The 25,007-nt window shown below is 47.8% G+C and overlaps 1 protein-coding gene across 2 annotated transcripts in view; it reads left to right on the forward strand.

Moving 5' to 3' along the window:
- The window catches only part of CIB4 (calcium and integrin binding family member 4), a 49,396-nt gene that overhangs the window by 17,414 nt on the left and 6,975 nt on the right, over positions 1 to 25,007 (forward strand). For both annotated transcript variants that reach the window (XM_032353797.1, XM_032353799.1), the window contains exon 4: positions 19,648 to 19,789. In XM_032353797.1, the coding sequence (XP_032209688.1) occupies positions 19,648 to 19,789 (142 nt within the window). The remainder of the gene's footprint in view (positions 1 to 19,647; positions 19,790 to 25,007) is intronic.

A 25,007-nucleotide genomic window follows, 5' to 3' on the forward strand; every position in this document is an offset into this window, starting at 1 on the left:
ACCCATCCCATCGCTGACTCCCCCTTCCTCTGCCGGGGAGGGTCCCGACTCCCGGAGGCAGAGTCAGAGCTGGGAGGGCAATTTGGCAGCTGGCTCTCTCCCTGCATTTTCAAGCATCATTAGATCTTTTTCTGACAACTTCATCAGTTAGCAGGGCTCAGAATTGGCAAAAATCCGTATTTAGACATTCAGCCAAAGAATTAAGAAGTGGCTGGTTTCAGAAAAAGCTCCATGATGTGGGAAGCCAGCTCTGCGGCGGGTGAGCAGTCAGCAAGAGATAGCCTCCTCTGGCCCCCAGCGTGGGTCGTGGGGCTGACACCGGTGGCCTTGAGCACATGTCCTTGCTCACCTTGGGGCCTCAGTGTCCTTTATCTTCCAGATGGGTGTGATCAGGCCTTGCACACAAGTGGGTAGGAAAGCCTGGAAGGTGGGGAAGGGTGCTGGGCTCCCTTGGGGCTTTTCCTTCTGCTGACTGACTGGCCTTGGGTCAGCTTTGGCCTCAACTTTCTATGTGGACCCCACGAAAAGGCATGGATGATGGGGTGCTAAACTGGGGCCTGGGGCGAGTGGGGGGGGGCTGCGGGAGTGTGGCCACGGGGAGCCCTGCCCCCAGTGTGTCCTGATGGGAGGTGCTGCAGAGCTGTCCTCCACTCGCTGCCCCTGGAAGGGGGTCGGGGCTAGCACGCCCCACTGCTCATCCGGGTGAGTTTTGTTCAACCCCTCATCCTCGGGGACAGCCCGGGGGAGGTGTTCTGTTTCCTGTGCAGTTCGTAAGTGACCCTCTGCCCCGTCATGTTCACATCTCACTGACCCTGGGAAGAAGCACCTGCTTGGTCCCCAGGTCAGACACACATCCAACCAGGCCTGTTGTCCCCAAGTCCTGCTCCCCTTGCCTCTAGCCACGCTTTTCATTTCTCCAAGGTATTTCTCATGCAGCCAAAGCCACTTGGGCCTTTAACTGGCTCTGGCCATGATTCATGATTTCTCTCTGACCTCCCAAGAGCAGATGTGTAACCCTTGAGAGAATTGAGAGCCCTGGCATTGCGGAGCAGGCAGGCCTGGGTCTGAAGGCTTCAGCAAGTCGCCCAAACCCTCTGAGCCTTGGCTTCCTAACCTTTCAGATGGGAACGACAAGTTCCCTTCTCAGGGCCATGTCGGGATCCAGTGGGATGCGCGCTCCAGCCCTCCCTAGGTGACAGACACATTATCTCCATCTGTCCCTGTGACTGGCACCTGGGAGTCGAGGCAGGAGTGGCCAGCCCCGCTGCCGGTGAGGGACAGAAACTCGGGGAGGTGGTGGGGCCATCTGGCAGCAGGCCCAGCCGGTGGCAGGCCGAGGGCTGGGACTGGGTGCCATGCGGGCACTCGCCCCACTGGGCTCTCTGCCCCTGGGAACACTGTTCACCACCCCAAGATGAGAAGCGAATCCAGATTTCCTTCCAGAGGTGGAACGTCCTTCCACCCTGCCGCAGAGGACACTGATAGCCCCATTTTTAAAGTGTGGCTTGCGCCCGAGTTCCCTGGCGGCACCCAAGGGAACAGGCTGTGGCGGGCTTGGGGACATGTTTGTCCGGCACCCGGGTCCCAGGCCTGTGTCATAGAGTCTAAGATAAACAAACCGCATCTCAGCTTTTCAAGAGTCCTGCTCCCAAGGGCCCTTCTTAGCCCGCTGGCTGGAGGCTTTATTTCACTCATGTCTTTTCTGATAACTCCATTTGTGCCCCCAGAGACCTCCAGCTTGTTTAAAAATAGAAAAATAAACAACATTGTTCCTGAAATGCCCCCCCAACTTTGGGCCTCCTAACGAGGTGCTGGCTAGGCTGGCCGGGGCTCTGTTCCCAGGATTTTCGACCCTCCACAGGCCTTGGGCCTGCTGCCGCCTCCACAGGGACAAGACGCCCCGCGGCTCGGGAGGGCTTCCCAGAGCCATACGCCGCAGCGTGGCGGCTGGTGTCGACCAGCCGGCCCAGACCTGGAGGCCCCCCAGACTCCACACAGCTGGGGTCCGGGCACACTCACCCAGGTACAGAGGGCCAGGCCAGGCCCAGCCCGGGCCCAGCCATAGCCCCTAAGGAAGCCGCAGACCCCTTTGACTGCCAGGATCTGGACCAGACCCCCCGGACTCCACCTGCAAATCTCCAGGCAGACAAGCTGGTTGTTCAAAGTCCTGAACCGGGGTTTGCTGTTTGTGGAAGACTTTGGTTTTCCCCACCTGATCAATGGACCAAATGGGAGCAGCCATGGCTACCTTGGAGGGTTTTTATGACAACTGGATGAGAGGAGGTGACGTGAAGATGCTAGAATGGTCTGTAGAGGATCTCAGGCAGCCTTCATCAAGGAAGAGCTTCTGGAGAGAGGTTGTGGCTTTGCTCCTCTGCCCTCACCGTGGGGGCTCAGAGGTGGGGCAGCGTCCCTGGATAGCCACCAGGCTGCTGGAGGGACCCCAAACCCTACCTTCGGGAAGTCAGCTAAGAAGTGGGTGTGTTCCCCCGAAGAAGGACTGAAGAGAACATAGCCTTTTGTATGTATCTGCTGGCAGGAGGAGGAGGAATTGGAGTGATGGGAACAGGTTAACATCCCTAAACAGACACCACTTTTGGAAGCCAGAGCACGCTCATTCAGAAAGCAAGCTGCTCGCCCCTGGAGGCATCCCAGAGCGAGCTGGCTGGTGCCGTGCAGGAGGCATCAGGTTTCAGGTGGTGGTGGCCCACCTGCCCGGGGCGTCAAAACAGAGATGGTTGACGTCCTTCCAACCCCTGAATGTCCCTGCATCCAGAGCTCCAGCTAGGAGAGGGGTCACCCTCCTCTCTCTTTCTGCCTGAAGCCAGACGTCAAAGGAAATTGCGGCCAGCAGGCAACCCAGGGTCGAGGGGAACTGAAGCAAATGTCTAGACCCTGACACCAGTTCTCAGGTGGCAAAGACTGGAGATGGCTGGAGGCACCTGTTCCTTGGCCCCTGTAGACCCAGAGCCCCTCCTTTGTCCAGCACCCTAGAAATGCCCCCATTTTCAGGAGGGCAGTCGAGGAGAGCAGCTAGTGGGCAATTCCAGATCAGGGACCTGTCGGTCCCTCGTCCGCATGAACAGACCCCTGCCTGGCCGGTTGCTGCTCTCCATTCTGGGCGGAAGACCTCCAGGAATAGGGGGAATCCCCAAGGGGAGGGCAGGCTGCCCAACAGGGCCAGCCCCACCTCTGTCCGCATGCGCCCCCTCCTCCGAGAGGCCTCTGAGCCAGCAGGAACCCTAAGGGGCAAGGGAGGTCAGGACCACTGTGGTGCTTTGCCTGTCTTGCCCACCAAGACAGTGGGGCAGTAGCTCAAGGAAGCCGACAACACTGTTACAATCCAGTCCAGTTACCAGGAGACACGCTCGCTACCTGCTGGCTTTCAACCTGCGGCTTTATACTTTGGAACACATCTGGAGAGATGGAGACAGATGCCATGAGATGACCTGCAGCCTTCTTCCCTTGAACCCCATTCCCATCGGCGCCTGCTCTCTGGCTGGGCCAGAGAACATTCACGGGGTCTGGTCTGAGAGCTGAGTCCGGCTCCGACTGGGGTCCAGCCCTCCCCCTGCAGAGAAGGAGTCCGAAGAGAGAAGCACAAGTCCCCACTTTCCAACCCTCTGGGAAGGAGTTTGTGTGCACTCTTAGCGATATGTCTCGATAGCGCACTTTTCTTTTTTAACTCGTCTTTTATTTATTGTTCAGATGGTATGTCAGCATTCAAATACATTTTCTAAAAACGAATCCCTAGGCATCCAGCCACCCTGATAGAAGTTGTCATGTCTGTTGTAACCTTCTCCCCCACCCAGGCACACTTGGTCTTACATCATTGTAGACACACACGGATACAATTTTATTGTTCTTTTTCTCCCATTAGGCACAAATGTGCTTTTTCGGTGTTGTGACATAGTCCGTGTAATTATCATTTTAATGGTTACATAATTGCATTGAGTTCAGATGTACTAAGCCACCCTCTCATGGCAGGACATAACCATTGTTCCCAGTTTGGGATTTTTTTTTTTTTTTTGCTACTATAAATAATTTTGCAATAAACATGCTCATGTATTATTTTATTCATTTTAGGGAATTATTTTCTTAATTTAGATTTCCAGGTTCCCCTTGGAGGCATGAGAGAGATAGGGCCGTCCACTTTGGGAATTTGAACTATGCAGCCGTTAAGATGATAATTATATTGAGTATGTAGCAACATGGAAAAACATTTATGCCTCAAGGCGGCAAAAAGCACAAAATAAATGTAAAACCTGAGCTCTTAAATATCCCTAAGCCAAGCCAATGATAAAAGATACAGCCCTTGAGACCTCTCTCGAGGTTGACATAAAGGTCACTTTGCATGAGGTTTCTCCATAGGCGCGTGCTGGGGTCCTACCCATTTTCTCCATCCTCAAGGAGGGTACTGCAGTGGGAGCCCTCCGTTGGCATTTCCTGCTGAGGCAAGGCAGCCCTAGCTCCGGGGTCTCCTCCTGCTGTCCAGCTGCCGCCATCCTGAGGTCATGAGCTGCTACGGACCCAGACGCAGAGCTCCACACGCCTGCCATTGCCACTGCCCCCCAGCCCCGGCCCCCAGTGCCAGGATCCGTAGGACATTTTCCACTCCCCCCCTTGTTCCTTCCTGAGCCGCCATCAGCACCCTTCATAACATGTTGCTTGGAGCTCAGCCTGGACCCACCTGCTGGCCCAGGAGCCCGACACGTCCGTGCACGTTTTTTCCCGCGTGGATGAACCATCTTCCTGGGCCACGCTCCACGGTGAGAGCTCAGGTTTGAGGATCAGACAGACCTGGGATCAAGCTGCCACTCTTCCTCTTTATTTGGTTAAGTTCTTTAACCTCTTAGTGCCTGGGTTCTGTTTGTCTGTACAATGAACTGACTGATACTTGTGGTGGAGTTTTTGTAAGGAATCAAGGGGGTCACACGCATCCACAAGAATGGCACAGCATGTGACATGCTGTAAATATTTAATGAGCACCGTTCCCCCCACTTGGGTCCAAGGGAATGTGGGGATGAGCCCATGTGCCTAGAGGTCTGGGTCCCTAGCTGGTGTTTAATGAGTGTATAAGTCATGACGAGGGGCTGCAGGCTGGGCCCTAGGCAGTGACAATGTTCCCCTGATGGAGGGAAAGTGCAGGAAAGGAAGCTGGGGCCTTCGAGAGGCCAATAATCCAAAATATCAGGAACTGAAAGGACGCAGGACCTTCTAGAGGCTTCGGTTTGGACTCGGTGGTGTTTAAAGACTCACTGAGCGTCGCAGAGGGAGGGTCGCCGCTCCTGGGCTGGGGGGCGAGCCCCTTTCAGTTTCCATCGGTGGATGCAGAGGGAGGGACAGAAGACAGCAACTGCTGTTGCTCAGATGTGTTGCAAAAGAGAAACTGTTGTCTTGATCCTACCGAGTTCCCAGGGGAACACGTTCCTAGGGTGCCCTGGGGTGACCCCAAACAGCTGCACAGCAGCCCCGACACTCGGGGAGCCCCTCCGGCTCACAGGCAGAAAGGCTGCACGTGAGCAGCTGCCAGAGCCAGGGGGGCTGCGGGACCGTGACAAGCGGGGGGCTCAGCTCTGGGCAGCTCCCGAAGCTGTCCCGTGGCTGGTGTGCCCGGGGGGACCTCATCGCGTCAGTCAGGCTTCCCTGCTTCGCACCTGCGGTACAGACTGGGTTTTAAGAGATTTTTTGTATTGGCTTTTTGGAACTTTGTTTGCATTTTCCACAGAAAAATGTATAAACTGTTGTTAAGTCCCTAGCCTGAGCCACAAGCTGACGCCACTCTGGGTGCAATGGCGTCAAAGTAGAGAAGAAGCGTGGGGAGTCCTAAGGACCTGGGGGGGCCTTCCTGCCCTGGGGAAGACCCCTGGCTGCCGGCCACCTTTCTCCAGTTTGTTGCTCCCTGAGAGAACACGGCCCCTCTCCCCCATTCTTCTGTTTTTTTTTTTTTTTCTGGGGGGACGGGGGGGCTTGCAAAGGACAAGGAGGAAGGGCTCTGATGTCTCCCTCTGCCCCTTCTGCCCGCATCTCCTGCACATCTGCTTTACTTCCTATTTACCCAACAAAAGCCTTGACCTCTTCACTGATTTCCATAAAACCTCCACTTCGGCCAGGCACTGTATGGATTTGGGATGGCACAGCAGAAAGCGTAGCTAGGTCCCGGGGAGGGTCATATCTTTGATCTTTCCCATTTGCTGCCTCTCTTCACTCTTCCATCTGTCCCCTTCACTGTCCACAGCCTAGAGCGCCTCTTGGGGCGCCCACACCTCCCTCCTCCTTTCTCCATCCAGACCTCCCTGAACACCGGGGTCTTCCTGCTCACAGGACCCGCCTCCTGGATGGGAGAGACTCTAGGATCCGTAGCATTGTGTCTCCTCGTTATCTTCGTAACTCAAGAAAACAGCAAAGCTACGGGATTGAACTAGAGAGTCCTTTGTTTGACACCCGTGCTTTATCTGGTGCTCTGGGAGAAGTGGTTTTCATCAGAAGGTCTAAGGCGGTAAAGGGAAACATTTCCGAAATAAATCTGGCAGAAATTGGAAGCGGGAGGGGGGGAGCAGTTGAAGGACACATTTGCAGGAAAGACAAGTGTGTCACAGGTGGAACTGACCGTGTGTAGTGAGCTCAGACAGGGAGGACCATGGTGGGTCATGGGGGATGGGACTCGCCTGCCTCTGTGGGAGCCTGGCCACAGCCTGAGGGAGGGAGGGGGAGCGGAGGGAAGAGAGAGGGAGGAAAAAGACGCGTTGTGAGGTAGCTGGGCAAAGCAAGTGTTTGCCCGTTGGGTGTTTGCCCTGTGCTGAGGCTGGAGGCTGCCTTGGCTGCCCACCATGTCTCCATGCAAGCCCTCTCCCCACGCACGTCCTTGCTCCGGGTGGGATGCTGTGCACTGGCGGGGATGCGGTGGGGGAGGGGCAGCATCTGATGTCGTGTGTCTGTCATTGATTAGCACTGTGACTTTGACCCGTCCCTTAGTCTAAGGATTGGCTACATGAAAGCCACCTGGGCAGTGTGATGAGATACAGGTTCTTGGGTCCTACCCCAACAGGAGCTGACTCACAAAGCCCATGATGGGGGTAACGGATACGCATTTTGGTGAAAGGTCCCTGTGGGCTTCAGACACAGAGCCAGTGGGGGTGTCAGTGTCTTGGTGAGCCTCTAGCCTCAACCCTCAAATGAGGTTATGCATCCATTGGCGCTCAACGGGTCAGCCCCTTTCACACCCCTCTTCTCCCCTGACTGTTCTCCCTTGAGTCCCCTGGAGATTGCACACAGAGATGATGCCTCTGGCCATAGTCAGCAGTGACCCTGAGGATATGCTGGGTCTCAGGCACCCCCCTGGAGCCAGAACGAACATTTCCACTCTCCCCATCAGCAGGCAAGGTACACTCCTAGCAAACAGGTGAGCTCAGGTGACATCTTTGCCTGGGAGCTCAAAAGGGACAGCTCTGGGACTGCTGACGATGCTGATGCAGGGGATGGAGAAGTTGGGGATAATACTAATGGTAGCTAGGGTTTATTGGGGGGCTGCCGGTAGCAGGTGTTTTGCAAATATGATCTCATTCGATACCCATAAATCCCCATGAGCAGAATTACGATTTTGCCCATTCTACAGATGGGAGATAGAGGGACCCCATGGTCTGCCCGAGGTCACACAAATTTGTTTTTGTTGTTACTCTTGTTACCCAGGAAACTGAACGTGGTCTGCTGTGTGATTAAGCACTCTGGAGTTGATCTTGAGCTGTTAAAAATGGGCTGTATGGGGGCGCCTGGGTGGCTCAGTGGGTTAAGCCTCTGCCTTCGGCTCAGGTCATGATCCCAGGACCCTGGGATCGAGCCCCACATCGGGCTCTCTGCTCAGCAGGGAGCCTCCTTCCCTTCCTCTCTCTCTCTGCCTGCCTCTCTGCCTACTTGTGATCTCTGTCTGCCAAATAAATAAATAAAATCTTTAAAATAAAATGGGATGTACAAATGGGAATAGACAGTAATTTTTTTTAAGATTTTATTTATTTATTTGACAGAGAGAAATCACAAGTAGATGGAGAGGCAGGCAGAGAGAGAGAGAGGGAAGCAGGCTCCCTGATGAGCAGAGAGCCCGATGTGGGGCTCGATCCCAGGGTCCTGGGATCATGACCTGAGCCGAAGGCAGAGGCTTAACCCACTGAGCCACCCAGGCGCCCCGGGAATAGACAGTAATTTATACACCAGCTGAGTTCGTCTCTCCTGTAATAGGTGTTGGTAAACCAGTGAGGGACAACTGGTCTTTTGGGTCCCCCCCCTTTTTTTAGTTTCTTCTTATTTTTCCTTTGTTGCTTGGGCAAGTTGCCCTCGAGCTTGTGTAAACCTCAAAAGCTGCAGATACCAGAATCTTGGAGATGTCAAACACAATGATTCTACCGGCTTTTTAGAGTCCGTCTGACTCAAGAGCCTCCGCTCCTTCCATGCTCTATCTCGAACCTCCCAGCACACAAGACCAGACCCCTGCCCTACCCACCCCCCCACCCCGCTAAACAATGCAGTCCCTTGAACTCCTCTGCACTAGCAGGAAGCTCTTCTGGAAGTTTCCTCAGGGCCGTTGCAGGTACCTGCAGGCCTGAAATCTGGGGAGAGACTGGACTGGTGGGTCTGAGCCAGGTTCAAGCCACGTGGTCCCATGGATGTTTAATAATATTTAACATTTTTACTGCCTTTCTCCCCTATTTGTTCCATTAGCGATCTGCCTCCAGCTGCCGGCAGGACACATCCTCAGCCCGTCCCTGCCAACCCATCTGTCACTAGGAGACAGCTCCCATACGGGCCTCTCTGTTTTTAGACTTCAGGAAGGTTGAACATCTAAAACGCAGAGACTGTCCCTTTTTTATAAACAACTGGCCTGGCCAACTGAGGAGCGCATTCACCTAAGTGAATTTTTCATCCCTCACGCTTCCTGTCCCCAACTCCCCTTAAATGGAAATGTCAGGCTTCTCTCCACCTGCTGAAGATCATGCAGACCAATCTGGCTTTGAGAGGTTTGAGGGTCCAGGTTAAGCCCCACTGTTGCTCTCTCCCACAGAACATTCTCATCTGTCCTGCCAGAGCCCGGGCAGTCTGGAAAGCGGGGAAGGGGCTGGAGGCTACGTGGAGAAAGAAGGAAGGGGGAGCCATGCTGCCTGGCCTTGTTTCCTCCTCCCCTCCCCAGAGCACCCCCCGGAGTCCGACCACATCTTGTTCCCTGCCCAATCTGGCCTTGGCTCCTGCCCTGTCTCTGTCTCCTGGCTGTTTTTTCTTCCTGGGCCCTCTGTCTGTCCTTCCTCATGCAACACTAACCCTCCAAGCACTTGTCTTTTGACTTTGCTTCGATCTTGATTCAGACACCTGTTTCTACCCCACCTGTTCCCGAAGATAATTATTTAAGTGCCTTGGTTGAGTCCCATAAAGGACAGAGGTGGCATCTCCATTACTGGGGAGGGGGGGTTGTCTAGGGACTTGTTCCGTGCCTGGTGAACAGTAATTCCCCTTATGCATTTGCTACAAGGACTTGAAGTTCAGGTTCATGAGTTTTATGCCCTGCATCCCTAGCTGAGAACTCATATCTTTCAGTTCCACTGGTTTGTTCTCTGAGCAACTGCCAAGTGTCAGGGACATGGAACTCGGGGTAATGCCTCAAACCCTGCTTGCTTTGTGTATGCAGAAATGTGAATTTGAAAAATTTTCTTGGAGTCAAGAGTAGCAGTGCAGATGAAGCATTGAATTAGGAGTTAGCATTCTCCTTTCCTGGACTTTAGTTTTCTCTCTATAAAATGGAGTGGTGATATCCATCCGGCCACATGCCGGCAAGATAGTCACAGCCCAAACCAATAGCTTGCACACAGTAGGTGCTCACCCAAGCTGGGTTTGAGCTCTGACTGACCAACTTCAACTCAACACTGCCACCTTCTGGCAATTACTCTAGTGCTGAAGGGTGCAGGGGTTCAGACCTGGAAATAGAAATTCCTCCTGGACAATGGTTCAAAGGAAGAGAAAACTTCTATGAAGGGCCATCCAGCTGATCCATTCTCAGCCCAGCCCAGAAGCTCCACCCACCTGTGGCTTCCAACCACTGCCCCTTGGTGACAAATTCCTTCATGTCCTCAGGGCCCTCTTCCTGGGGCTAAGTAGCCTAGAAGCACAGGGTTAGAACGGGCTCCATCTGATAGACCTGGAATTGCTGACACCTTTTTCCTCTAGTGAACAACTCCCATCCGTGGGTGAAGGGCCTTTTTTTTCCCACTTAAACTTTTCAGTCCTTTATTTTCTAATATAAACACTTAATGCTGTTAATTACCTTGTACACAATGTTTGCACTGAATATCACAAATTTTGATATCTTGTGTTTTTATTTCCATTTAGATCAAATTATTTTCTCATTTCTTTTGTGACTTTTTTGACTTTGAGGGTCTTCAAGATACCTTCCTGTTACAAATTTCTAATTTAACTTTGTTGTGGTCAGAGAATATATTTTGTATGATTTAAATCTTTTAAAATGTATTGGACTTTCTTTATAACTTAAAATACAATCTATCTTGGTAAATGTGCCAAGTGCACCTGAGAAAAACATGTATACTACTGTGTACGGTGGTGAGCTCTCTAAAATATCAAGTAAGTCAAGTTGTTGATAGTCTTCTATTTCCTTAACAATTTTTTGGTCTATTGTTCTATCAATTGTTGACCGAAGGGTATTGAAATTTCTAGCTATCTATATGGATTTGTCTCATTGAGAAGGATTTAAAATGAGAAAAATTTCTTTTATATTTACTCATATATTTATCATTTCTGGCATTCTTCATTCCTTTGTGTAGATCCAAGTTTCCTTCTGGTATTTTCCTTCTTCCTGAAGGACTCCCTTTAACCTTTTTGTAGCTTTGGTCTGCAGATGAATTCTCTCAGCTTTTGTTTGTCTGAAAAAGTAAGTCTTTTGCCTTTGGGTTTGAAGGATATTTTTGCTGGGTATAGAATAAGAGGATGAGAGCTTTTTTTTTTTCTTTCTCTCAGAGTTAAAGATATTGCTCCATATCTTTTGGCTTGCTTAGTTCCATTTTTATCTCTGTTCCTCTATATGTATGTGTTCCACCCCACCCACACCAAAAAATATTTTCCCCTTTATTACTGGTTTTTATCGATCTGATTATGCTGTGCCATGGTGTGGTTTTCTTCAAGTTTCTTTTGCTTGGGTTTTGTTGAGCTTTGTTGAGCTTTGTTGAGCTCTGACGGGTATACAGTTTTCCTCATCATGCCTTCCTCTACCTTCTAGAATGTATTAGCATATTCATTATCACCTTAATGTTTGTGCCTGCTTATTCTATCAGTATCATTTCTGGATCTGTTTTTATTAGTTGTTTTTTCTACAGGTTGTGGGTCTTATTTTCCTACTTTTTTGCAGGACTGCTACCTTTTAATTGGATGCTGAATATTGTAAATTTTATATTGTTAGGTTGCTTATTTTTGTTGTATTCATTTAAATGTTACTGAGTTTTGTTCTTGCATGCAATGCTGTTAATTGCAATGAGCTCAACCCTTTCAAGTTTTGCTTTTAAGATTTTTCAAGACAAGCACTGTAAATCTTTATTACATAACAATGGTGCATTTATCAAAACTGGTAGTAAATTAAAGTTGCTGGGACACTATAAATGAAATGAGAAACTTCATTTGGATTTCACCAGTTTTCTCATTTATGTCCTTTATGTGTTCCAGTAGCCACTCCAGGCTCCCATGTTACCTTTAGTCCCCTCTAATCTGTGACAGTTTCTCAGTCTTGTCCTTCATGATTTTTTGGAGACTGCTGGCCAGGTATTTTTGTAAAACCTCCCTCAGTTTGGGTCTATCAGATGTGTTCTCTTGATTAGACTTGGGTTATGGATTTGTGCAACAAATTCCACAGGGGTGAAGTGCCCTTCTCATTGTATCGTATCAGGGAATACACGATACTGACATGACCTATAACTAGTGATGTTAACCTTGATCACTTAATTAAGGTGGTGTTTCTGGATTTCTCCACTGTAAAGCTACTTAGTAGATAGAGCTAGAAAATATATAAATGTAGAATGACTCATATATACTACACACAGTATTTCTTTTTTTATATATTACATCTAGACTTCCCTTCTTGCTTACTTGTAACTTCTTGTGACCACGAGAAACTTGATTCCTATATTCTGTTATTTGTTTATTTATTGATCTATTTGTTCAACTCCAGGATCCATGTAGTTTCAGAATTGCTAACCCACACACATGCCTGTAAGAAACAATTTTGCTAGGTAGGGCACAGTGTTGGTTAATGGCTCTTTTTGTCTTTAGTCAAACCACCATTTCCCCCAAGTTATTTGCTCATCTCTTCTTTCCTAATTCCTTCCAGTGAGGTTTTGTCATATATTTGAAATACAGTTACTTTTATTTGTCATGGTCCCCATTTCATCCCAGGTTTACTAGCATCCTTGGCCTTTAAAACGTTTTAAATTTTTGGGGTGCCTGGGTGGCTTGGTGGGTTAAAGCCTCTGACAGCTTGGGTCATGGTCTCAGGGTCCTGGGATTGAGCCTTGCATCAGGCTCTCTGCTCAGTGGGGAGCCTGCTTCTACTCATCTCTCTCTGTCTGCTCTCTGCCCACTTGTAATCTCTGTCTGTCAAATAAATAAATAAAATCTTTTAAAAAACTTTTTAAATTTTTTATTTGCATTCTGTAAACTTCACTCTCTGTGGGGTATGGTTCTATGGGTTTAAACAAATGTGCGAAAGTGTGGCCTCACCACCACAGCACCTCCATACAGAACAGTTCCATCGCCCTAGAAATTTCTTTGTGAGTCTCCTTTATAGTTTTTTTCTTTTCTTTTCTTCCCCTCCCCCAACCACTGACAACCACCTGTTCTCCATCCCTACGCTTTTGCATTTTCTGGAATGTCATACAAATAGGCTCCTATAATACGGAGTCTTTTGGATCTGACTTCTTTTACTTAGCAAAACACATCTAAAAATTACACTGTTGCATGAACCAATACCTTGTTCCTGCTTATTGCTGAAAGCTATTCCAGTTTATAGATATACTCCGGACTTTGTTTATCCCTTCACCTGTTGAAGTACACGTTGACTGCCGTGGTTTGCCTTTTCACTTTCTTAATGATGTCTGTTGAACAACATGAATTCTTAATTTTAATATACTCCGGTTTATGGATTCTTTCCCCTTAATGATCAGTGCTTTTTGTATACTGTTAAAGAATTTTGGCCTCAAGATCATGAAGATGTTCTCCTATGTTTTCTTCGGCAAGTTTTACTATGGGTTTTCCACGTTCCATCTATGATCAATCCGGAATTGATTTTTATGCATGGCATGAAGTAGGGATCAACCTAACACCGCTTATGGAAAAGACCTCCCAGGATGCCTGGGTGGCTCAGTTGGTTAGACGACTGCCTTTGGCTCAGGTCATGATCCCGGAGTCCCGGGATCGAGTCCCACATCAGGCTCCCAGCTCCATGGGGAGTCTGCTTCTCCCTCTGACCTTCTCCTCGCTCATGCTCTCTCTCACTGTCTCTCTCTCAAATAAATAAATAAAAATCTAAAAAAAAAAAAAAAGAAAAGACCTCCCTTTCCCTCACTCTGTTGCAGTGTGATATTTGTTATAAATCGAGTAGTCATACATGTGTGGATCTACTTCCAGAATTTTTATTATGGCCATTGAACTCTCTCCTTGCACTGGTATCCATTACTAAAACTATAGCAAGATCTTTATACCTATTAGTATAAGTTCTTCTGCCTTGTTCCTCTTCTTTAGAATTGCTTTCGACTGTTCTTGGCCCTTTGTATTTCCAATTTCCATATGAAATTTAGAATCATCTTGTTAATTTCGGCAAAAACATCTAGCTGGAAGATTTTAACTAGAATTGTATTAACTCTGCAGTTCAATTTGGAAAGAAACAACATCTTAATTACACTGAGCCTCCCAATCCATAAATATGGTATATCTGGGGGAAGTTTATAAAGGCACTAAAACACAAACGATTTGTTACAGTATTCTCCCAGGATCTGCTCACCCAATCTTGCCAGACTATGTGAAGTCTTTCGGGCAGCACTTTGCATAGTGAGAGTCTGTGTCGGTGACCTCAGGCTCTCACTCAAGACCCAGAAAGGACTGGCTTCTTATGTACCCCTTCCAGCCGACACCTCCATCTACTCCTTTCCTTGGCGAATGCTTTACATCTGTTTAAAATTTTAAAAATACAAACATTAATCGTATCCTTTTGGCGAGAGTTGGTAGCAGACAAAATGGACAAATGAAGCATAATTCAAAAACAACAAACACTAAAAATTACGACAGTTTAATCAGCAATGAGAACTTTTAAGTGCAATAATGCTGTTTGATCCTTTTTAACAAACAAGATCTTAAAAATCAAACTCCTTCGATGACGTCACTGTGGAGTCACTAGCGTATTTCCGTGTGAATTTTTTCCAGCAACCGTAAAAAGCTCCTTTGGACCATGTGCTAGTTGGAGAAATGGTGAGGAGATATTTTTAAGCTAAGTCCAAATATTTTCCCCCTGACTTTCATCTTCAAATCAAATCTCTTGTTCAATAACTTTGAGAGGATCTTTAAAAAAAAATGTTAGTTTTTTGGCAGGGACTATGATCTTTTTATTGTCAACAGACTGTAGTTTCTGTTTCAAAAAAAAAAAAAATCCTCAGCATTTGGGGTTTATTTTCATCTTCTTTAGTTTTGTCAGACATAGATGGAAATTGCACTACTGAGTTACCTGTATAAATTTCTATACTGACATGTTTATACTCCCTTGTTCGGAACGCTTTCACACTGGGGTGTGGTGTGATTCTTGAAATGGAAGCCTTGCTTCGTCAGTTGTCATCTTCTTCCTCCTGTGGAGGACTGAAGGGCTTCTAAATGAGTGTGAAATTTAATGCAGGCTATCACTGTCTGGATAGGACCCAAAATTTAGTGGTTCGGATTTCAGATTGTTAAAGCAACAGCAACAGAAATCTGGAACGCAGTAAACTGGAACTGGGATCACTCACGAGCCTCGCTCCCTCTCCTGCCTCTCCCCAGCTGTTCTGCGCGCAGGTGGCTGGACCCAGGGACCCAGGGACCCGGCGAAGCTGCCACTTAGCTCAGGGTGGAGAGCAGGGAGAGGAACAGAAGCAGCCTCTTCTGGACCCTTCGAAACTCTCCTCGCAGGCCCCGGCCGCGTCCGTTGGCACAGAGCTGCTGTGTGTGCTAAGGACACCTCGTCACAGGGGAAGTCTGTGCCCAGGGATCCCCCTCCAGGAAGGGATAAAGCAGCGAACCTGGTAGAGGGAGAGGCTGCCATTGTTGGAATGGAGACAGGCCAGGGACATCCTCCTGGCACGTGCCCACTAGGCCTTGCAGAGAACCATGCCAACCGCCTCTTGGCCTCCAAGGCCCAGAAACAGCTCTGGTGACCCCGGACCTGCCCTGCCATCTTCTCAGAAATAGCATCCCCCACTCCTCACTCCAGCCCCTCCACCATTCGCAAGCCGCTGGGCTTCCTGCTGCCTCCACTTTCTCCTCGGGGCTTCTCCCTCCCGCAGTGTTTGCTCGCCTTTTCTCCTCCAGGGCTGCTCCCACTCAGGACGGCCACTACCCACGAGAAGGCTGGATGTGGAGTTCCCACAGGCAGGGGCCACAGTTTTGACTTCAAGCTAGCCTCCATTTTAGCACTTTTTGTCAAAAAAAAAAAATTTTTTTTTTTTTTTACAGTTTAAGTGAGACTTTTAAGACATTTTAATGGTCACATGTTCTGCTTCCTTTTCTTTTATGTTTATCTGCCACAAGGGACCATAGCAGAAACGGTGCTGGACAGACTCAGGAGACCTGGGTCCTAGGCTGAGTGACCTTGGGCAAGTCACTCCTCTTACTCCCCACTCCGAGACCCCTTTTCCACATCTCTGATTTATGAAGGGGTTAGTCTAGACCAGAGATCATGATCTTTGATCATGCCTCCCCAGCAATTAAAAAAAATGGGGAGCATGTACACATAATATGTGTATATTCAAGCTATCCTTTTACTACAATACCAGTATGTTACGATATGGACATGCAAAATAAAACATTTTAAAGCTAAATATTATATAAACAATACACATAAATACCTTAAAAGTAGATTTCCCTTTCATTTATAGAACAAAATTTTCTCATCTCACCATTGTATTATTGGTTTGTAACTAATAAGATTAGACTAAGGGAAAGCAGCGGTACATCTGGCTGGATGTACTTCATTATTTTTTTAAAATCTTACTTTAACACTTTGAGATCAAGCCATTCAGGGGTCTGGTTCTAGTTGAGTCTATTTTTAGTGGCTGTCCTAGCTGGTCCAAAGAGAAGAAATGTATCTTTGGCTGCGTGTATTAAATTATGGCCCTCGTTTTCAATCCCATCCACCAATTAAAGGCTTTTTATTGAAATGAAGCTTGAAGATGTCCATCTTCCCTTATGTCAGTCAGTGGCTCTTACGAGCTAATTGGAAAAACACTGCATTTTTGTATTTTTAACAAATGGACTCAGCATCCTCTGATGCTCTCCATTTGGATGATTTTCAAACAGATTAGAAAAATCTGTTTCTAATATTTTCAAGTACGCAGATAGAAAGCATGATTGTAGGTGACGCCGCACGTTTTCAGCAACAACAATCTGATGTAGAAAATATTCTCTCCAAAGCAGTTCTTTGGAAAAGCAAGCACTTTTCTCTCTCATTGCTGAAATGATTCACCTCTACCTTGAAGAGTCAGAAGAATCCGAGTTCATTTTTCAGTGGATATCTGCCAACAGTCACTTGTCATCATAAAATACTCAGCAAATTTGGAACGTTTGCCTTTTGGTACAAGAAACATATATAAAATTCCTCTTAAAGTTTGATGGCTCTTTTAAGTGCTCTGTCAAGAGATAACCAGCAAGCCTCTATGTGTTCAAAAGATTTTCAAAGTCACTTCCCTTCTGATTACAAATCATTGTCTATGTTTTACTGTGCTTTAAATTCTTTTTTTTTTTTAATTAACTACCCACACCAGTGCATCCTGCACTACTCTATGTACTTCTGGACTTAAACCTTTCGACTGGTGGCCTATGGGAAGTTTTGTGGGGCATCGGTTTCATAGGCGTGGCCATCCCTCCATCCTTACCCAGAATCCTTTTCATCATGGAGCAGCCACTCCCTCAGCGATCACACCCAATTTCTCCCATAACTGGTGTTTTCGTTAAAGAAGTAATGTACTGTTCAGTCAATATTGCTGCTTTCCATTAGTCTCTCACAGAAATGTGGTTCTTCATGTATTTTATGATCGAAACAGAATCTAGGAAAACCATGTGAGAAACGTCTGTACTTTCCTTCAACTATGTAGCTACCTTTCCACGGTGTGGACTTTTTCAACGCTTATTTCTCTACACCTTCAGCAATATTTCGCCCACATTTTCCGACAGGATCTGTGGTCACTACGTTGTGTTCTGTGCACTGTTCTTGCTACCACCAGCTTCCACACCAACTGCCTTCTTCCCAGCCTCTGGAAGACAAGGGCTGTGTGTGTGTGTGTGTGTGTGTGTGTGTGTGTGTGTGTAGATAACAGAGTCACGTGACATGGGCCTAAGAGAGAGTACACTGGCTTCCTAGCAACCATCCCTTCTCCCCACTACTCCCAGCAAAGCCAAGCGTGGAGCTGGGCCCCCAGAGGAGGGAAGATTGCTATCCCATTCCCTGGTTGGATATACGCTTAGGCTCACTGCTCGCTGGTCGCTGGTCTCACCACAGGAAATGAGAACTGAAGCCGGGACTTCAGTTATGTCTGTCAAGATTCTCACCGTTTCTATTACCCAAGAGAAAAGAACTTGTATTTTAAGCGGCCAAAGTTCTGGCCCTGACGTTTTGGGGTCGACCCCCAGCACTTGCATTATAAGCATTATCTTCAATTGTAGTTTCTTTGCAGGAATCTTGTTAAGCTGCCATTTGCGAGAGTTAATTGAGTTAAAATTTGGTCAAGTAATTTGTGAAGCCACTTAGCTAGACCCACGTGACCTGGGACACATGGTGGGGTAGATGGCCCTTATCAGCACTTGTTTGAGGCCATCACAGTAAGCTTTCCAGGGGTTGGGGGGGTGGGGGTGAGAGGGTGGAGGGGCAGACACTGCAAGAGCTTGTTTGGAGGTTCTAGTAAGGTGGCCCGGATTCTCCCAGCCTCTGGCCACTCCTGGGACACTAACCCTGTCACCTAGGGACCTTATTTATGATGTCAATTCTTAGGGGTATTAGTTCACTAAGGCTGACAGGACAAAGTACCACAGTTATGGGGCTTAAACAACAGAACTTGATTGTTCTTTTCTAGAGCCTTGAACAGTTCTAGACCCTTGCAAGTTCTAGAGCCTTGCAAGCTGAGATCAAGGTGTCTGCGGGGGTGGTTTCCTCAGAGGGCTGTGAGGAAGGATCTGCTCCATGCCTCTCTCCTAACTTCTGGAGGCATGCCAGCAGTCCTTGCTCGGCTTGTAGGTGCCTTACACCAATGTCTGCCTTCATCTGCACAGAGTGTTCTCCTGCACTGCGTGTCTCTGTGTCCCAAATTCCCCTTTCAATAAGGACAGAAGTCATACTGGATTAGGGGCCCACCCTACTTCATAGGCCCTCATCTTAACCAATTGTATCTACAAGACCCTGTTTCCAAACGAGGTGGCATTCTGAGGTACTAGGGGTTAAGACTTCAACATACAAATCTGGGGGAAGACACAATTCAGTCATGAAGCTGGGCTACACTGCAGACCTTCTAAAACAGGATCTCTGAGGGTGGGGGCTTGCACTTCATGTTCTTAATAAGGACCTTAGGTATCTTGTTTGCTCACTAAAGCTTGAGAGCTACATGGCCACCTGAGGTGACACAGAATGTTCTCTCTCCCACCTCAAATACAATAGGAGCACCAAATAAAACTAAACCATAGATGTTAATATGTAGCTTAGTTCAAAAGAAATGAAGAAATTTTCATGTGCCGTAAAAGGAGAGATCAGAACCAGAGGGCTAAGCATTGGCTGTTGCTGGGAAAACCCTATGGAGTGTTAGACAAAGATATAGGCCCCTAGAGGCAGTGGGGGGTGGGAGGGACTGCTGGGGCTCAAATGCCCTTGAGGGAGGTAATAGGCCCATCGGGTGCTTGAAGCAGAGGAACCAATCATTTTGCATGAAGCTTGGAGATTTGAAAAGTTACCCTGTCACTGAAAGTCAGTGGAAGGGGGACCAGAAAAATCAACCAGAGTTTGTTTCAACTAATTAAAAATTGGGCAGATTGGTCATTCAGATCTGCTCTGTGAACTCACAGGATCAAATAGTTTTCTTAGCTGAGGTGCATCTAAGAAAAAGAATTTGAGTTGCTTGAGGGGAGGCATGGGGGTCATTCTAGGATACTACAGCAAAGCTGGGACCTGATAAGGCCTGCCAACAGGCAAGGAAGAGTTTAGAACAGGCAGGGCTAGGCCTCTGAGCAATTGGGAGAAAGAAGTAGGTGGGAATGAATTAGCATACTGAAAGCAGAAGAGGGTCCTAGAGAGGAATTCACTATGTTTCTGATAGACAGGTGAGGGCCAGGGAGGAATGAACCTGACACTGAAAGGCCTCCCCACTCCCTCCTCCTCCTCTTTCACAGGTCAACCCTTTCAGAGACCGAATCTGCAAAGTGTTCTCCCACAACGATATGTTCTCCTTTGAGGATGTGCTGGGCATGGCATCTGTGTTCAGTGAGCAGGCCTGCCCCAGCCTGAAGATCGAGTATGCCTTTCGCATCTATGGTGGGTGACTAAGTGGTGGTGATGGGTGGGGGTCAGTGCCGTAGAGTAAATACCAATCTGGAATCCATCAACATCAATTCACCGATGGGATGATGTCCATTGGGATTCACTTGGGTGTTTATGGGTATTAGCATGTTTCTTGAGTTCTGTAGATTTAAAAAAAAAAAAATGGTAGTGAACTACTACTTCAGTGGATAGATGGCTTCCCTCCACGCCGTCAGAGGCAAATGGAAACCACGGGTGTTGTATTTTGTGGTAACAGTGTAGATAGGCAAGAGAGAGAGAGAGATGGAAGACTACATATGGGTATGAAGGAGCCATGCTTGTTTTGCAGAAATTGTGAAATTTGAACACCAGCACTAGCTCAGCCACAAAACGGCTGAGAAATCTTGGACAAATCATTTAATCACTCTGGGCCTCAGTTTCATCATCTTTAAAATAAGGTTTTTGAGAGAGATCATATCTGAGGTCTATGACAGTTTTTGGTCTCTAGTTTTGCCTGGGGTAGTCATAAGATACTGCAAAAGTTCTGCTCTTCAGGGGGCTCATGTCCCCTTAGCTGAGATGCCTGGAGTTCTCAAAAGAAATTAAAAGGAAAGAAACAAAGAAATCTTGGGAATCCTTCAAACACACCATGTACAAGGCTTTAAGCTCATTGTGACAACTCTTTGGCCCCAAAGGACTTGTACATTCAGGCTTGCATAGTTTGGCATTTCATATGCTCTCCCTTCCAGCCAGATCCTCCCTGTCCCCACACAGTGGACACCATCTTACTCTTGCCTTGCCCAAATGGACTGGGATAAAATGGAGTGGGGGAGTTTTAAGCCTGATGCACCTCTGAGGTTTCAGTTTTCTCATCTGTAAAAAGGACTTAATGGTATTTTTGTTAGCCCTATGTCCTCAAGCTTAGTGTCCAGTAATAGCTGAGTGTCTATCATACTGTCATTTCCACAGAGAGGAACTACAAACTCAAATATATATGTATATTTGGGCCCCTGGGTGGCTCTGTCAGTTAAGTTTCTTCCTTTGGCTTTGATCATGATCCCAGGGTCCTGGGATTGAGTCCTGAGTTGGGCTCCCTGCTCAGTGGGGAGTCTGCTTCTCCCTCTTCCTCTGCCCCTACTCAATTCATTCTCTCTCTCTCCAATAAATAAATAAAATCACATATACCATATGTGGTTTATATACATGATATTTATTTATCAACAGTCTGATGGCACTAATGGTACCAGAAGCAGAGAGTTGAGACTTAGAAGAAAGAAATCATACTGAATGGACCCCTCCCCATTTTTACAAACTTTTTTAGCCTAAGGGTGGCTTTCAGTGAGGGGCATCACACAGGACTGATAGAAACCTTGAACTCTTTCTGACTTAAAGAATCAGAGAGTTTGGGACAATTTTCTCCTGAAAAGTGAAAAGAAGGGGGAGACCGTGAAAGAAAGCCAGAGAAGGGAGCCCAACATCTGTGTATGAACTATGCCCAGATCTCTAAACCATATATACAAGGGAAGACTCAAAGCAGCTCAGGTAGATAACAGAACTGAGATTTGAGTGGCCACAGCATTTTAACAAGTTCCCTCTGTGACAGGGTTTGCACTTTAAGTCCTGTCAATTGCCTGATAGAATTAAAATTAAAAAAAAAAAATCAGCACTCTTTGGAGGAACATAACAGAATCCAGAGTTTTTACAATAAATCATTTATAACATCTAAGATACAATTCAAAATTATTCAATATACAAAAATTTTAGAAAACCAGAAATGTCTGATCTACAATCTGAAACTATTCAATAGACAATTAAAAAATAAAACTGATATGGTCTCAAGAATGGAGCCTAACTCTGACATGACCCAGATGTTGGAATTAGCTGACAAGTCTCTTAAAACAGCTACTAACCCTTGGCCAGTGAAGTAAAAGAAATTCATAATGAAAGAAAGAGTAGGAATTCTCCACAGAGAAACAGAAACTATAAGAAATAATCAAATGGAAAATATGAAAGTGAAAAATAAAATATCTAAAATAAAAATTCATTGGATGGGCTTAACAGGAGAATTGAGATGACAGAGGAAAGAGTCAGAAACCTGAAGATAGTTCAGTATAAATAACCTAATCTGAAGAATGGGAGGGAAAGAATTAATGGGGAAGAAAAGATATTTGAAGAAGGAATGGCCCCACACGTCCTACATTTGATACAAGACACACATTTATAATGAACTTCAAGCAGAGTTAAGTACAAATGAAATCACATACCCAAATTTAATTGGCTTCGTGGCCCTCAGCTGTTCACTAGTCATCCTCTTTCCTTACCCCCAAGTACTTCTGGGGATCCCCAGGAAGGTCTAGGACTTGTACTGCAGAGCACTTGCTATTTTGCCCCCGGCCACTTCTGTCTCCTGTCAGTACCCTTCTGGATGGGCAGCTCTTCCCAAATCAGAGTGCTGGCCCAGGATCAGGGATCTCATCTTAGCCAAGAGTCTTTAGTTGGCCAGTAACAGGGACTTACCTGTGTAAAAGGCAACAGATGAAGAACAGCAATATGTTCATTTTCCATTGCTGCGTAATAAATTACCACAAATCTAGTGGATGTAGACAACATGTTTATAATCTCACAGTCTCCGTGGTCTAGGAGTCTGGCATAGCTTATATGTGTCCTCTCCTAGGATATCACAGGGCTGCAGTCAAGGCTCTGTCTGGGCTGCCTGTAACTGGGGAGAAATCCACTTACAAGCTCACTCTGGTTGTTGACAAGTGCATTTCTTTGTGTCTGTGGAGCTTAGAGCCCTGGCTTCCTGCTGGCTATCTGCTGGAGGCTGCCCTCGGTTTCCAGAGGCTGACATATGCTCCTTGCCACATGGGCCTTCCCTGACACGGCCACTTGCTTCTTCAAAGACAGCCAGAGAGAGAGTCTCTTGGGTGCGTATGCTGGTAAGATAGAGTCTCATAACACCGTAGTCACAGAAGTAACATCCCATCACTGTTGTCAGATTCTCCTGGTGAGATGTAAGTCACAGTTCCCTTCCACACAAAAGGGACATGGAGATTATATATGCATAAGCACCAAGAGGGGCAGATCTGGGGGGAGGAGGGCTCTAAAGTTTGTCCATCGCAATGTAACATGGGACCATGGGGAAACCAAAGCAGCCTCACAAGGATGCGGGGGACAAGTGGTCAGGCAGTGAGGCAGCTGCTGTCTGTTTTTCTCTCTATGGCTGCCAGGTCTATCCTCTCCGCTTCTCTCTCTGCCTTTGCTCTTCCTGCGGACTTTCCTGCTTCTGTGCCCATGGGTCAAAGAGGAACACCCTGGTCCCCCATTTTCTCAGGAGAGGCCGATGGCTCAGCCAAACCCATGATCTTGGTTGGGTCAACAGCCTGTCCAACCACCCACAGCCCAAAAGCTGCAGAGTCACGGAACAGACACAGCTCCAGAGGCCCACTGCTGGGGGTGGGGACACTTCTCAGAGATGGTAAAGTGTGGGCTGAGCAGATGTTCCCAAAGATGTCTGCCTCAGCTGTCTTTCCATGGTTTCCCGAGCTAAACAAAAACACCCCAACCTTCAGGGAAGCTACAAGAACAGCAGGTTCTCTTCAGGCTTCAAGGCACAGTAGCCAAACTGTGTTCAGCTGAGATGTGGGAAGAATGTCCTCACTCCCAAGAGGTCAGACTGAGCGCCTGAGGTCCGGTAAGGGACCAGATACCCCCTGTCCCCCACGCTGTCCTTGTGTCCTCCTCAAGCCCCTCTCTGCAGGCCCCCTTGACAGATTTCCTTCCTCCTTGAGCTCCAGCCCCTAAACATAAAGCACAAAGCCTTCATGCAAATCAGCTGTGCAAATAGACGCCCGGGGACTCATAAACTCCAAGGCTTCCTCAGATACACCCAGACAAATCTGAATTCTCTTTGGGTTCAGAAGATTTGTTGCCTCACAGAGCTGTCAGCAGGATTAGGGACGGGATACGTGACTCTCTGAGCGCGGCGCTTGGCGCGTGGGAGCTGCTCAGTACCTTGAGGTGGTAATGGTAGACGTGAGGGCAGAAGGAGGAAGAGAAAGGAAAAGAAAATGGTGATGGCCCTGGTATTCTTCTTTGGCAAAGTCCAGAGACTTAACTCGATGCTCTAATGCCTTGGTCCTCCGCGCATGGCCCATGCACCAGCAGCAACATTGCCAGGAATGAGGAATCTCCAGCCCCCCGCACACAGGCCACTTCAGGGCCCGCACGTTAACAAGACCCCCAGCTGGGTCCTCCACATCCTAACATTTGGGAGACATTGCTCTAACTCACTGGTCCTCAAACGGGACTGCACACTACAGTCATCTGGGGACCCACGACTCACGGCTGCTCGGGCCCCCGCTGTGCAGGTCTGATGTAGGGGTGCTGGGTGGGCCCCGGCTGGTGGGCTTTTTCAAAGCTCCCCGGAGAATTCTCAAGTGCAGCGGAGTTTCGGAGCTACTGTGCCGGTTCGGCTTCCATTCAGTCATATGGAAGTGCCCATGTTTTTAAAAAATAGAGAAAAAAAAGCCTGGAATTAGGCTCTGCAGAGCCAGAAAGAAGTAGGCAACCGTCTGCCTCCTTGAAGCCCCCTAATCTGCCACCTGTAGTATGGGACTGTGGTTTTTGCCATCACAAGACGGTTTCTGTGCCTATAGGCTTCTCACCTTCATTCCAGGCAGGAGGAAAAAAGGATGGGAGGAAGGATAGGAACCAAATGAACGTTTGAAGGCACCGATGAAGTTGACTCTTCAACTTCATCTTGCTAACAAGCTTCCTTGGATGCCCCACCCAGCAGCTTTGGACTGCTTTGTCCAGAACTATGCCACGTGGCCACAGATAGCTGCAAGGGAGACTGGAAAGCTGGGTGGTTGGTTTTTTTTTTTTTTTTTTAAGATTTTATTTATTTATTTGACAGAGAGAGATCACAAGTAGGCAGAGAGACAGGCAGAGAGAGAGAGAGGAGGAAGCAGGCTCCCTGCTGAGCAGAGAGCCCGGTGCGGGACTCGATCCCAGGACCCCGAGATCATGACCTGAGCCGAAGGCAGCGGCTTAACCCACTGAGCCACCCAGGCGCCCGGAAAGCTGGGTGTTTTAAGTTGAACACGGTGTCACCCTGGATGGGAATTGCACTGTTGTTTGTAGGAAGGCGAGGCAGGAGGGGGTGGTTATTGGTCAAGAATCCAGCACTGGGCATGTACCTACCTGCTAGGTTCCAGTTTCTGGATGTTCC

Source organism: Mustela erminea, chromosome 7 (assembly GCF_009829155.1).
Source record: "Mustela erminea isolate mMusErm1 chromosome 7, mMusErm1.Pri, whole genome shotgun sequence".
NCBI classification, from domain to species: Eukaryota; Metazoa; Chordata; class Mammalia; order Carnivora; family Mustelidae; genus Mustela; species Mustela erminea.